Source organism: Alternaria incomplexa, assembly GCF_024043165.1.
Source record: "Alternaria incomplexa strain BMP 0042 chromosome Unknown scaffold_5, whole genome shotgun sequence".
Taxonomy (NCBI): Eukaryota; Fungi; Ascomycota; class Dothideomycetes; order Pleosporales; family Pleosporaceae; genus Alternaria; species Alternaria incomplexa.
The window spans coordinates 832,988-845,321 of NW_026249854.1; the positions used below are offsets into that span (position 1 = coordinate 832,988).

The 12,334-nt window shown below is 53.4% G+C and overlaps 3 protein-coding genes across 3 annotated transcripts; 1 reads left to right on the plus strand and 2 right to left on the minus strand.

Annotated features, from left to right (window-relative positions):
* Positions 1-3,139: 3,139 nt before the first annotated feature.
* J4E90_004202 (uncharacterized protein) lies at positions 3,140-4,507 on the minus strand (the record flags this gene model as incomplete). The annotated part of the gene is made up of 5 exons (XM_051433767.1): positions 3,140-3,218; positions 3,279-3,546; positions 3,604-4,167; positions 4,245-4,406; positions 4,465-4,507. 5 exons carry the CDS (start codon positions 4,505-4,507, stop codon positions 3,140-3,142), a joined length of 1,116 nt encoding a protein of 371 aa, XP_051292285.1.
* Positions 4,508-6,533: 2,026 nt separating this feature from the next.
* Positions 6,534-9,607, minus strand: J4E90_004203 (uncharacterized protein; the record flags this gene model as incomplete). Its single annotated transcript, XM_051433768.1, has 5 exons — positions 6,534-6,668; positions 6,719-7,168; positions 7,219-9,063; positions 9,119-9,360; positions 9,559-9,607. The coding sequence occupies 5 exons, from the start codon at positions 9,605-9,607 to the stop codon at positions 6,534-6,536; spliced, it is 2,721 nt and encodes a 906-aa protein (XP_051292286.1).
* Positions 9,608-10,410: 803 nt separating this feature from the next.
* J4E90_004204 (uncharacterized protein) lies at positions 10,411-11,480 on the plus strand (the record flags this gene model as incomplete). The annotated part of the gene is made up of 3 exons (XM_051433769.1): positions 10,411-10,472; positions 10,582-11,171; positions 11,221-11,480. 3 exons carry the CDS (start codon positions 10,411-10,413, stop codon positions 11,478-11,480), a joined length of 912 nt encoding a protein of 303 aa, XP_051292287.1.
* Positions 11,481-12,334: the final 854 nt, after the last annotated feature.

Below are 12,334 nucleotides of genomic sequence, written 5' to 3' on the forward strand. Positions count from 1 at the left end.
GCAGTCCCGTTTCCAACATCATGCGAATGATGATTGGGCGGCCACGAACACCCCCAGCCGACTATCCATTCTGCTGCGCTTCCTGCCACACCAACCCTTCTCCATCACTGCCACCCAAAAAATAGGGTCAGTGTTTCCGCCTATCTATTTCCGCCTGTATTACTATAACTATTTCACTATATGGCAGTGATATATGTGACAGAGTAGCGCGTATCCGACAATGAAAGTGGCGTGAGTGACCGAACGAGTCTGTCCCCAGGCAGCCAGATATCGAGCAATTCCCCTGCAAGTACTCAAAGTGACTGGCCGTTCGAAAAACGAGTCTCTACTCTGATAATCTGCCCAACTATAAGATAAGCGGTCTCGAAGGAACCATAGTTCTACACTACCACTGTAGCCGTTGCCCAGTCTCCATCATCGGCTCTATACGACCTGACAAACCGGCCACTGTTCTGCTAATCATACGTCTAATCGTCAGATCTAGTAGCCATGACAGTCTGTTTCGGCGCCTGGAGGGCGTCGCCTCATCAGCGCAAGCTGGCTCAAATCATGGCGAATCCTCGACACTCTGCCCCTTATTACCGAGGCCCTTCGCCAGCAGTTACTTACCAGAAGAATGGACTGGTGCAGATGGATCCCACTCCAGAGCATATGCTGTCCAAGTAAGTACTATCTCCAAGGCTACGTCAGACGCTAATGTACTAGGACCCAACACAACGCGTCGACGAATCTCCTCTTGTTGCCTGCGGAGATTCGTAACATGATCTTTCAGGAAGTTCTAGGCGGCTTCCAGATATCAATGAACGTCCCCGGACTCGATATTTGGCAAAATGGTGGTGATGACTACAAGCCTGGAGAACTCCGAAATCTCGCGTTTGTGCTGCCATACGTATGCCGCCAGATCTATACCGAGACCGCTGTCTTACCTTATGCACTCAACACGTTCGTCGTGAGCTGCCGTTCCCACCGCAATGCCTTTGCCGGAAACCGCAACCAAGCCCAGCTAGAAGCCATACAAACTGTCCAAGTTAATAACCCCTTCCTTTTTGATTCGGTCAACGGGACGGGGTTTGGAGGCTGCTCACGGTACGCACGAGGATGTAGTTGCCCGTTCGACTGGAAATCCTACCGTTCTCATTCCCCACCACCGTTAGCTATGCCGTTCACGCTCGTATTCCCGAACTTGCGGCGAATTTGGATTGAAGTTGACGTCACTGAAACTGGTTCCGACGTCCATTTCGTCAAGTTGTTGGCGCAACATGCTGGCTTCAATGATTGGAAGGATTATGTGACGATGCGGGAGCGTGGTGTCCTTGAGGTCGTCGAGGTCGTTGACCCTATCGAGACCGATGACCAATAGCTCCTGATTCAGGTTCCGCAGAACGCGTCTAGCAAGATGCTTCTGACCGTACTAGCCTGATGTTGAACTTGTCAACATCGGTTGGAGGTTTGTGAAAGCATTCGAATCCAGAAAGCTTTGGTATGGTGGGAGAGGTCGCACCAGAGTCAAAACTGTTATTTATCTCGTTTTGACAGAGTATCTAGTGCGCATGTATAATCAAACTATCTATTTCTGTTTAAAGTGCCACATAACAATATTCATCAAGCTCGTAAAGTCTGCCAAACAAAACAATACATATAATCACCCCGAAAACTCTTACCCTTATTGAGAGCTGGTAGCACAGTGGATGGGACTTTCCGTTCCCAGATGTGTATGGCTCTTGACTGTCTGCGCTAGTCGTGGTCCGACCAGTCGCGTGTTTGTCGCAACAGACCCTTCCCACCTTCTCAGACTCCCAACTACCGCGATCATGGATCCGACATTGAGCGCGCGTCCCGATGATGCCCTACCGAATCCAGGAAATAGTCCCGAATATCTGCGCCCTCGGTAAGGAACAGAACTACCAATGGAGCAAGATTTTACTGACGAAACAAAGTACACAATCCAACGCGCGTACACGTCTTCTCGCTCTGCCTGCAGAGGTTCGCGAAAATATTTACAATTTTACCCTCGTTAGCAGCAATGAGGTCACCGTCGACAAGAAATGCGTCAGGTTCGACAAGGCACCAGCCCCCCACGTCCTCGCCTTACTGAGGACCTGTCGACAAATCTACATTGAATCGCGTCTGGTGTTTTACTCCGGAAATAATTTCAAATTTCCCTACGAAGTCTTCCTGCGCTGCTACCGGTCCAAGAACTGCATGCTATCGCGCGAACAACTGGAAACTATCCAGAGCGTTGTCTTCGGCCAGGCACGGCTTTACTACTGGTCCGGAACAGAGTGGGATTATCCCTGGATGGCGGGTAGGAAGATCTTTCCGAACTTAAAGAAGGCTGTGTTGCGGGGTCTTAGTTCAAAGCAAATGTTAGAGCGTGATGCTGTGGTGGGAGGGAGTGCCACTTGGGTGAAATACCTCGACATCCAGAAGGGCATCAAATTTGAGGTGATCATCGAAGATAATTCATAGGCTGGGTAGCTGGCGAACTAGTTAGGTTATCGATATCCAGGATGAGGGATGCGACGAGTTTTTCTGTGATGGAGATGGATTGATGGGATTGATAGCATGTAGCGAGCGGGTAGGATTCCGGCGATGTTTTACATTGCTGGTCTAACCCAGGCAACGCACCTGTTCACAGCATTTCACACCCCACAGAAGTCATAGCACATGCCAGCAGTCAATGAGCACAACTAGTCATCTTACGACAAGCCGCGGTGTATAAGAACAAATGCTAGATTGAGGGGTATGTAACACCAAGACTCGCATGCTCCGACAGCAGCAGCAAAGATCAATACCATACAGTACCGTGCGCAAACCAAATACATGCCCCAAACATACAGGAAGAAGATTGACACACACAAGAGGGAAAAGCGACTGCCAGATACAAATGCCCGCAAGACATGAGAAGACCATAAGGGATGAAATTGTCGAATCGGGTCAAAGGGAGCCTAGAGCTCCAGGTAATGCATGCGTTCGCTGCTATGCTATGCTGAACTGAACAATCGGTCGTCGTTTTGGAAGATGTAAAGGTGGTGGTTTTGGTGGTTGGGTATACGGGAAAGGGGGTTCGTCGTGAGGAAGGTCGTGACAAGAAGGAGGGTATCGATGGAAAAGAAGTGGGCGAGTCGAGCGGCCAAGGCTATGGCCACCAGTTCATCCTCTTGTAGCTCTCAATGACCTCTTCGACCTTTTCTTTGGTGATCTTCTCTACGTTGTATCTGGTGGGTTGTTAGTATACCGCCGGCTTATTCTTCCATGTGAATAGTGGTGTGACTTACTTGAAGCCCGTCTCCTTCTCGAACAGACTCCCGTCCATGCTCAGATCCGCATCTTTCAGCAGCTCCTTCTCCATGTACGGTGTCAGCGGTGTCGACTGGCTGATGCCGGCTTTTTGTTGCAGTTCAGCCCAGGGGTCTAGCGTCTCGTCGTTGACTTCGTCGACGACATGGTCAAGGTTCAATCGTGCAAAGGCTGAGATGAGTGTGCCGTGGAAGCCGGTTTCGATGTTGAAGATCTTACCCATGAGCTGGGCAGTGTCTTTTTGGGCTAAACATCATGTCAGTACTACAGTGGATAGGATTACGTGGTGTGGAAAGGCCTTACAGTGATTCGCGTGATCCACAATGTTGAAGGTGGGTGCCGGTCTGCGTCCTGGGGGCCCCTTCATGTACCACTCGACACCATGCCACAGCGCCCTTGTAGAGTCTTCAATGTGCACCAGGTTCGTCTTCAGGTCTTCTTTCCATAGGAAGCGCATCTCCTTTCCTTTGCTCTGGTATACCCTCGCCATGCAAAGCGCCGTGCTCAGGTATTTGCTTGTGTATGGCCCGTATACGTGTGCCATCCTCATCACTATCAGGTTCAAGCCTTCGATCTTGGCCAGGTCCTCCTCAGCCTTGAGTTTCCATTTCGCGAGATTGGACCAGGGTTTCGGCTTGTCTGACTCTTTGCTGGGTGCGCTGTCGGGCTTGTAGACCATGCCGGTGCTGACTTCGAGGAAGCATTTGACCTTGCGTTTTGCGGCTTCGCGGCCAATGGCCATGGACAGGCCATATGAGCGGAGCTCGTAGACCTTCTCGTCTTGGGCGAAGCGGGTCTCGCCGCCGCAGTTGAAGACATAGTCGAATTCGGCGCCGCCTTCACGGTCGAATATTCGCGGGAGGGATTCTGTAGGGTTCGAATTAGCCTCGAACGTCTTGTTGTAGACATCCCTTGGACCCAGAGACACGGTCAGGGGTACGCACTCTCCTGCGCCGCATCCGCCTGTATGAATCGCTCTCTTGAGCACGCCTCCTTGAATTCAGGTGCAAGCCATGCCAGCTCCGGGAGATGTTTGTCGACGATGCGAATCTGCGAGGCGAGGTTGTTGTCGTGGATGTACTTGGCGAGGTGTCGCCCGGTGTAGCCTAATCCACATGGTCAGCCCTCGTGGCATGCTTGGGTTGTGCCCAGCGCGAGCCTTACCCAACCCTCCTATTATCAGCACCGAAGGCTTCTCTGAAGCCATTTCTGGGGTCGCGTATGTTCGTGATCTGCGTCTCCTGTGCGCGCAAGAAGAGATCGCTAGGGGATTCTGAAGGGCGCAGTGGGCGGATGGTGTCTGCTAAGGCCAAAGTCGGGGGTGGAGATTTGAGCGGTGCGGATCGCGCTCAGACCGTCTTTGCGAGGAACCAACTGGCGAGGGACAATATCACGGCTGCTATAGGCGAAGCGTCTTGCTGCGATCGTCTGTCTTGCTCACGTTGGAAGAAAGATAACACGCGGCGTTCGTGAACGCGGGCGTCGAGCTGGAACGAGAGGGACTAACCACGAAGAGAGATACTCCAAGTAGGATACCGCGGCACCACAACGATGTCATATAACTCAGGCCCAATATGCGCGACTCATTGACCTGCAGGAGGGGGGCAGTCAGGCCGATATTTAAATGTGCACACCCAAGCCCGGCGATAATTCTCTTCGCAAGAGGCCACCCCCATCACTGAGGCTCAAAAACCAACTATGGCCGCCAGTAGCAGTCATGGTCGGGCACTTGTGGCTGATCCAATGCACACCATAGTGGTCCGCTCCGCAAGCAAGTCGACCGAGATTATGTGGGCTTCGTATGTAGCGAGCCCGCGACAATTGTATTGAAGGCGCCCGCCGCCACCCGCCACATTATGCAACTTGGGCACGAGCACACATTGCGATCCGCTCCACCGTATCCGCTCACATTCACAGCATGACGTTTGCTGTTCCTATCTCCTGGACACATAGCGGTTGTCGCGGGAGATGTACAAGAAGCGGGCGGTGAACGACGGCGCGCTCCCGCAGTGCTGGACCTTGTCTCGAGCTTCAATACTTTGGGCGCATGACAGCCCGACAGTGGGGGTGAACTCCCCCTGAGTTCGCACCAACAGAGCTATCAGGCAATCCCTGGCTGACGTAGCCATCATCCTTGGGCGTTCCCCGACGTTGTGTACAATGTGTAAGCCACACTCGCCATCCTTCAACGAGCGATTACCGAATAAAAAGCAAACAAGTGCGGAGCCGCGAGGTCTGTCGCTAAATCGCCTTCCCCTTTACAGACACGATGCTGGGGTTGTCCTTCTAGCTTAACGTCTAGCCTGCATAAAACCCTCGCTTCGTAACAAGTTCAGATGACTTCTACTAGGCTAGGCAACGTGACAAGAAATTCGGTTCGTAGCATTGCCGATATGTATTCAATATTATGGTCATTGAGTCAAGTAAGACCTCGTAGCGGCCGACTTAAACAGCACGAATGCTGTCAGATGTTGCTGTGATTCCGCGGAATGGTGACTCCTCATCAGCCCAACGCCCTCGTCGGCGACTTAACATTTATTGTCAAGCCAAGGGATGGCGCCTCCAACATACACAGTTCGTACCGGCGTTGTGTCATGCAGCTCCGGGCTCCGAGGCCTGTCGGCGCCGGGTACCGTAGCACACGGCGTGCGAATCTAGAGATCCCTTCGATCTGTACCTCCTATCAATAAATGTAACGCAGGTACCCAGACCGTATCATTGGCTGCGACGCACTTTCTTACACCGCTCTATGCCACCCATCGTGATTGTGCGACCCAGCCGACATGCGGTTTGCTTCCAGAGCAGGTTGTGTGACGGTGCATTGCAAGACAGGCATGCATGCACAACCTCGGAGTCGAACAGCAGTTCATGCATAGAACGTCACTAAGGATGGTGATCGTCCCGCACTTGCATATGCATCAGTAATCCTTTTCAGCTGAGTCTCTATTTGATATATTGCTGTAGATGACTGGCTAGATCGCAGAGCTACTATGAATATCTTAAAGCTATGCAGTGGACTCCCTGAAGTAAAATGAGATCGCAACGTCATATCGCATGCTCGCCGAACCGTACCACCCATGCCCTTTCATACGAAAATAGTACTAAATGCCATCGTGCTTTTCTTCGCCGCATGTCGCCCAGTCAGTCTCACCCTATGATGCTGTGTGCACCCGATGCAAATCTATGAAGACGTCCGAAGACAAGGAAACCCCGCCTTGCATGCATGCTTTGCTCTAAAACTCCCAGGTCTCATCGACTGATTTGATGGCCCAGTCGAACTTCTCGCGGAGTGTCTTGGAAAAGAACTTCTCAATGGGTACGTCGAACTTCTTGGAGAAGACCACAGTGAGACGAGGGTCGATGTAGTTCTAGTTGCGGTTAGTCAAAGATGATGCAAGATGGGCGTGGAGTGACTTACGATCTTGGACGTGCCAAGGGCAACCTCCTTGTTGCCCTCCTTGTCCTCCATCTGGATCTTCATGTTCTCAATGCGCTGGTTGAGCTTATCGATGTTACCCTCAAGCTTGTCGACTGTTGGACCCTTGCCCTCAGCTTCGACCTTGCCAGTCTTGTTCTCCTTCTTGTACTTGGCGGCCAGCTCATTTACCTTCTCCATACGCTCCTCGAGCTCCTTAGGCTTCATCTCCTTCTCGCCGTCGGCCTTGAGCTTCTCATTCTCTTTCTCGAACTTCTTGGTGATCTTTTGTCGCATCTCTTCGATCTCTGCCTCCTGGTGCTGTTTGACCCACTCCATGTCGAGATCTTCGGGTCGCTCAAAGTACTCAGCACCCTTCTTCTTCTTGATCTTCGGGTCCACGTCGATCATCATCATCTTGGTCCTCCAAACCTGATAACGAAGACCATTAATCTGACAGAAGTTAGCATGATAAAACAGCGGAACGTGCGACGACAACATACCCTCTCGTTCATCTTCTCGATGGAGGTTGCGTGACTCGCAGCGACAGTACGCTTGTGGTTACACAGGATGGCAACTTCACGATTGGCATCGTTGTAAGCCTTCACCTTCTCCTGGACTGTACCAGTAGCCTTCATCTCCTTGAGCAGCCGGGCCATTGTGTACGAGGCGTTGTAGGTACGGAAGACCTTTGCGGTGAGACCAGGCATGTAGCTTGTCAGATGCTTGTTGAGACCCGACGTAGTCAATCGATCAAAGATGTCATCGCCTGTGGTCTTGGGCTCCTTCTTGAACAGCTTCAGGTTCTTGAAGACTTGCGGATCGACCTTGACTTCGTCGTAGAACCGAATACTGTCTTTACCCAAGAAGTCAAAGATGACAGTCTCCGGCGGCTTCAGAGTGATATGCTGAAACTTGAGCGAGCAGCAACCGACCGTATCAGCCTCATCCTCTCCCTTCTCGTTACCAGCACGGAGGGCGAACTGATCAATGAGGTAGATGGCGGTAGCACGTTGACGATCAGCCATCATCTTGGAATTGAGATCTTTGCGGTAGTCTTTGCGGATGCGGTCGATGTGCTTCTTGAGTTCTCGCGCCTTCTCGAACTTCTTGAAATCGCTCTGGCCCTTGATGTCGGAGTTGGCAGCGAGCATGACGTACTTGTAAGCACTGTTGATGTTTTCTTGCCACATAGCCAGCCATGTGCCTTCGTGATCGTGCTTGACCGCCTTCCATTTGTGACCCGCGGGTGGCTCAGGGACTTTGGCATTCTCGCCAATGTTGATGGTGATCTGCTCGGGCATAACGCGCTCCTTTACACGACCGGTCTTGGGATGCTCGCCACGACCACGGAAAAGACCGGGGGGTTCAACGCGGAAGTTGCCGACCTTTTGCTTGCGACCGTCCCACAGGCAGTACATGTACTGAGCCTCAGCAGCCTCCTTCTCAGCCTTGAGCGCTTTCTTCTCAGCTTGTGAGAGAGCCTTCTTCTTGGCGCGCTCCGCGTCGAACCATTCGAAGATGGGCTTGAAGTCGCACTTCTCAAACTTCTTGATCTTGACTGTGTTTCCGTCTTTGTCCTTGCCGTGTCCAGTCTTATCCAGAACCTTCGTAAAGTCCTCGAAGAAGTTTTTGTTGAAGGTAGGGTTCTCGACGTTGTGGGTGGAGTTCAGCATGCTTCCGTAGAAAGTAGCTACCTCCTCGGCGTCCTTGTGCAGGGTAACAGGTACACCATCGTACACCAGTTTGACGTGTTTGGGAAGCGGCTCGTACTCGGGAGGAAAGACAACACCGGCGTGTTCCAGCGTGTCCCACTTCTTGGTGCCATCACTCTTGCCTGGGTCCTCCCACCAGCGGTACTCTTCCTCCTCGTTCTCAGCCTCCTCGTCCTGCTCCGTCTCCTCTTTCTTGACTTTGCCCTTGCCCTTCTTGACAGGCGCGGCGGCGGCGGGCTTCGCTTTGGTGGCTTTCTTCGGGGCGGCCTTTTTAGCGAGCGGCGCGTCAGAATCGGACTCTTCCTTCTTGACTCCGTTCGTCTTCTTGGCCGGCGCCTTCTTCTTCGCAAGAGGAATGTCGTCGTCGCTGTCGCTTTCTACCTTTTGCTTGCGCTTCGGAGCAGCCTTCTCCTTGCTGCGCATGGCCTTGGCCTCCTTTGCAGCGGCCTTCTCGATAGACTCCTTCTTCTTAGTGAGCTTCGTGGCGAGAGGCACGTCGGAGTCGGCAGACTCTCCGATTTGTTCGGCGCTTGCTTTGGGGAGCACCCTGGCCTTGAGAGGCACATCGCTGAGTTCTGAATCGGAGTCGTCCTGGGTGGGTTTTGCTTGCTGTGAGGTCCGCCGCCGCTTACTCTGCTGGAAAGTTAGTCCAGCTTAACGCGCGTGAATTTCATCAAGGGCGACCTACCAAAGGCTTGTCGTCATCCTCGGAGCTACTGGCGTCCTTGTACGATTTGCTGTTTGTGACGCTGCTGCGCGACTTGCGCTTTCCGTTGGCGCCGTTGGTCTCGGGCGCATCGATATCCATCTTGTCGTCGTCGGCGACTGGACCCATACGGATTGAGATGCCGGGCTCGACGTGACCGTTGGAAGGGACTTGGGCGTCCATTTTTCTGTCTTCTTCTTTGGTGATCTGTTCGTTGGACTTTGCTGTTGGAAAAGTTTCGTTAGCCATTTTGCGTCTTCAGTGGAGGCGCACTGGTTGCGCTAGGTTGGGTAAGGTAGCGAGGGAGGAGGTTGGTAATAGTTGGGAGGTGAGAGGGTGGAATTTGACAAGGGCGATCGGGGCGCGTGAGAGGGAGATAGCCGTGGCGCGTGGAGATAGCGCAGATTGCTGGGCGCACTCACCTTGGTTCTTTCCTCTCACAAGAGGAGTGTCGTCGTCTGAAGAGGACATGATGCGAGAGACAGGCGCGCGCCGGGATTGCGGATAATAAAAAACAGGACGGGCGTGCTCAGCGAGATCTGGCGCAGATCGAGGAAACCTAGTGGGAACGAAAGAGCGGAGCCCGTGGAAGGGTGAGAGTTGTGGAGAGACGCGCGCCACTTGCGGGCAAAGACGTCGTGCGATTGAGGCGATGTTGAAGTTTGAGGCAGCAGGGACGAAGGGAATAGACGAGGGCGGACAGAGGATGCTGAGTTAAGTGAAGCGCAGCCAGGGAGCCATTGCCCAGCTGTGCTTCACTAAGTCCACCAGCGCACGGGCGTTCGGCCTTTGCAGCAGATGCGTAACCTCACCATCGATCGATGCACTAGGACGCTGCAAATCGGCTACCAGCGAACACAGCCATTGTGCAAGCTGCTTGCTTTTCCTACAATACGGAACATGCGGAACGGTGCGTCAAGGCTTTGGTGGGTGCCCAGTTGGTGCCTGCCACCTGTTCCTCCATTGTTCGTGCCTATGTCCTCCTAATGTTGTCACGACGATGTCGTCTTTGGAGCCATTTTCGGACTCCTCGGACTTCAGCATGGTTCAAAGACACACTCTACACTGCACGCAGACTGCCACGAGCGTGGCGGCGCTGGTGAGAGGCACCGCATCCGGTGTCCTCTGTTGGAATCGCTCACGTGACACTTGGCGTGTTAGCGCGGAAAGCAATTCAGTGTCCCGACTGCCCGATGAGAGCTTCCGCTCAGCAAAGACAGCAGTGAAGCACCACCACCGGCTGTCGCCATCTCCACTCATCTCAATCCGTAGCCATGATGCTGTCACGAGCTGCGCGCCCGGCCTTCAAGGCGGGCATGGCCGCCGCCGCCGCCCGGTACGCTCCCACCTCCGCCCGCAGCTTTTCTCGCGCTCTGCGACCCCCCATTGCCGGAGCCATTGCATCGCCCACTGCATCGAGTGCTGACTGGAACTTGTGTATCTAGGCCCGCCACCCTCTCCGTCTCCAACGCTGCCGGCTATGCCACCCTCCGTGAAATCGAGGGCCGCCTCAAGTCGATTCGCAACATCGAGAAGATCACCAAGACCATGAAGGTCGTCGCCTCCACCAAGCTCACCCGTGCCCAGAAGGCCATGACCGAGTCCCGCAAGTACGGCCAGACGTCCAACACCGTTTTCGAGAGCGCCGAGACCAAGCCCATCGAGAGTGAGGGCAAGAAGAACCTGGTCATCGTCTGCAGCTCCGACAAGGGCCTCTGCGGTGGTATCCACTCGGGAATGTCGAGGAAGGTCAGGGCTATGCTCCAACAGAATTCCGACATTGAGTTGGCTGTCATTGGCGAGAAGTGCAAGGCGCAACTTGGTCGTTCCAACGGAAAGAACATGGTCCTGTCCTTCGCCGGTGCCGGAAAGGACGTTCCTACCTTTGCCGACTCCCTGCACATTGCCGACCAGATCTCCATGCTGCCCACCGAATACGCTTCCATCAAGATCGTCTACAACAAGTTCATCAACGCTTCGAGTTACGAGGCCACCATCCAGGAGGCCTACTCTGAGGAGGCTATTGCCCAGTCTGGTACGTCATACCTCCAAGTAGCAAAATTCATGTCTGACAATCTATCTAGCCAACTTCTCTGCTTTCGAGATTGAGGATGAGGTTCTCCCCAACCTCCGCGAGTACGCCCTTGCCAACTCGCTCTTCTGGGCGCTGGCTGAGGGTCACGCTTGCGAGCAGTCTGCGCGTCAAAACGCCATGGACAATGCTTCCAAGAACGCTGGAGACATGATCAACAAGTTCCAGATTCTCTACAACCGAACGCGTCAAGCCGTCATTACTGGCGAACTTGTCGAGATTATTACCGGTGCGGCTGCTTCCGAGGGTTAAGCGCTCCAGGAGCTTTAGACTTGATATCCCAATGATCTGGTTCCATCTCCCTCATGGGCTGTGTAGAATAACCATCTGTTCATAGCTCTTTTGTACCAGCCAGTTCGTGGAAAACATTCATGGTTGAATCTCGTGCCTTGTGTCATGTCTGCTTCTCGACCGCATCTACGCTGCGGCCTACGTCACATCTGGGCAGCACCGTGCAGATCTAGGTACTGTCATGCTCATCACGTGTGTCAGCTCTCCTGCTGCACCATTGTCGTCGCAGGAATGCAGGCTAAGATCACCAGCCACCTCAAGGAGCGCCCCGGCATCCTCCGTCCTCGCTACAACCTCCTCGCCAGATCGGAAACGGTCGCTTGGGTAAACACCACGCGGATGTGTGCTGCAGTGCAGCGCGATCGGCCTCGGATCTAGATCAATCATCTGCAAGTTGGCTTGTGTGTGATATATCTCATCATGGTCCAACTGCAAATTGGCAAAGCTGATGTCCGGCTTACAATGCCGACCTGTCCCTCAGCTGTAGGTCATGAGTCGCAGACAACGGCAGAGGAAAAAATCGCCGGCAGACGACTACACCACTACTCAGTGAGGCAGCAACTATGCACACCAACTGCCATGAGACTGCAAATCAAGCAGTCTGCACGAGGGTCCTTCAAACCTTATGCGTGCTTCAATCCCAATGACGGCAAGTGTTTGCGTACCTGACCTTCTTCGGCGCGCTAAGGGTAGGGATAGCTGGTTTATGAAACGTAACCTGCATTCGAAACGGACTCGCCCCTCTGACCACACCCTCACCCGCAGAAATAGTACGTCAGGCCTAGTCAGGCACGGTCAGGCCCTTGAGGCATCAT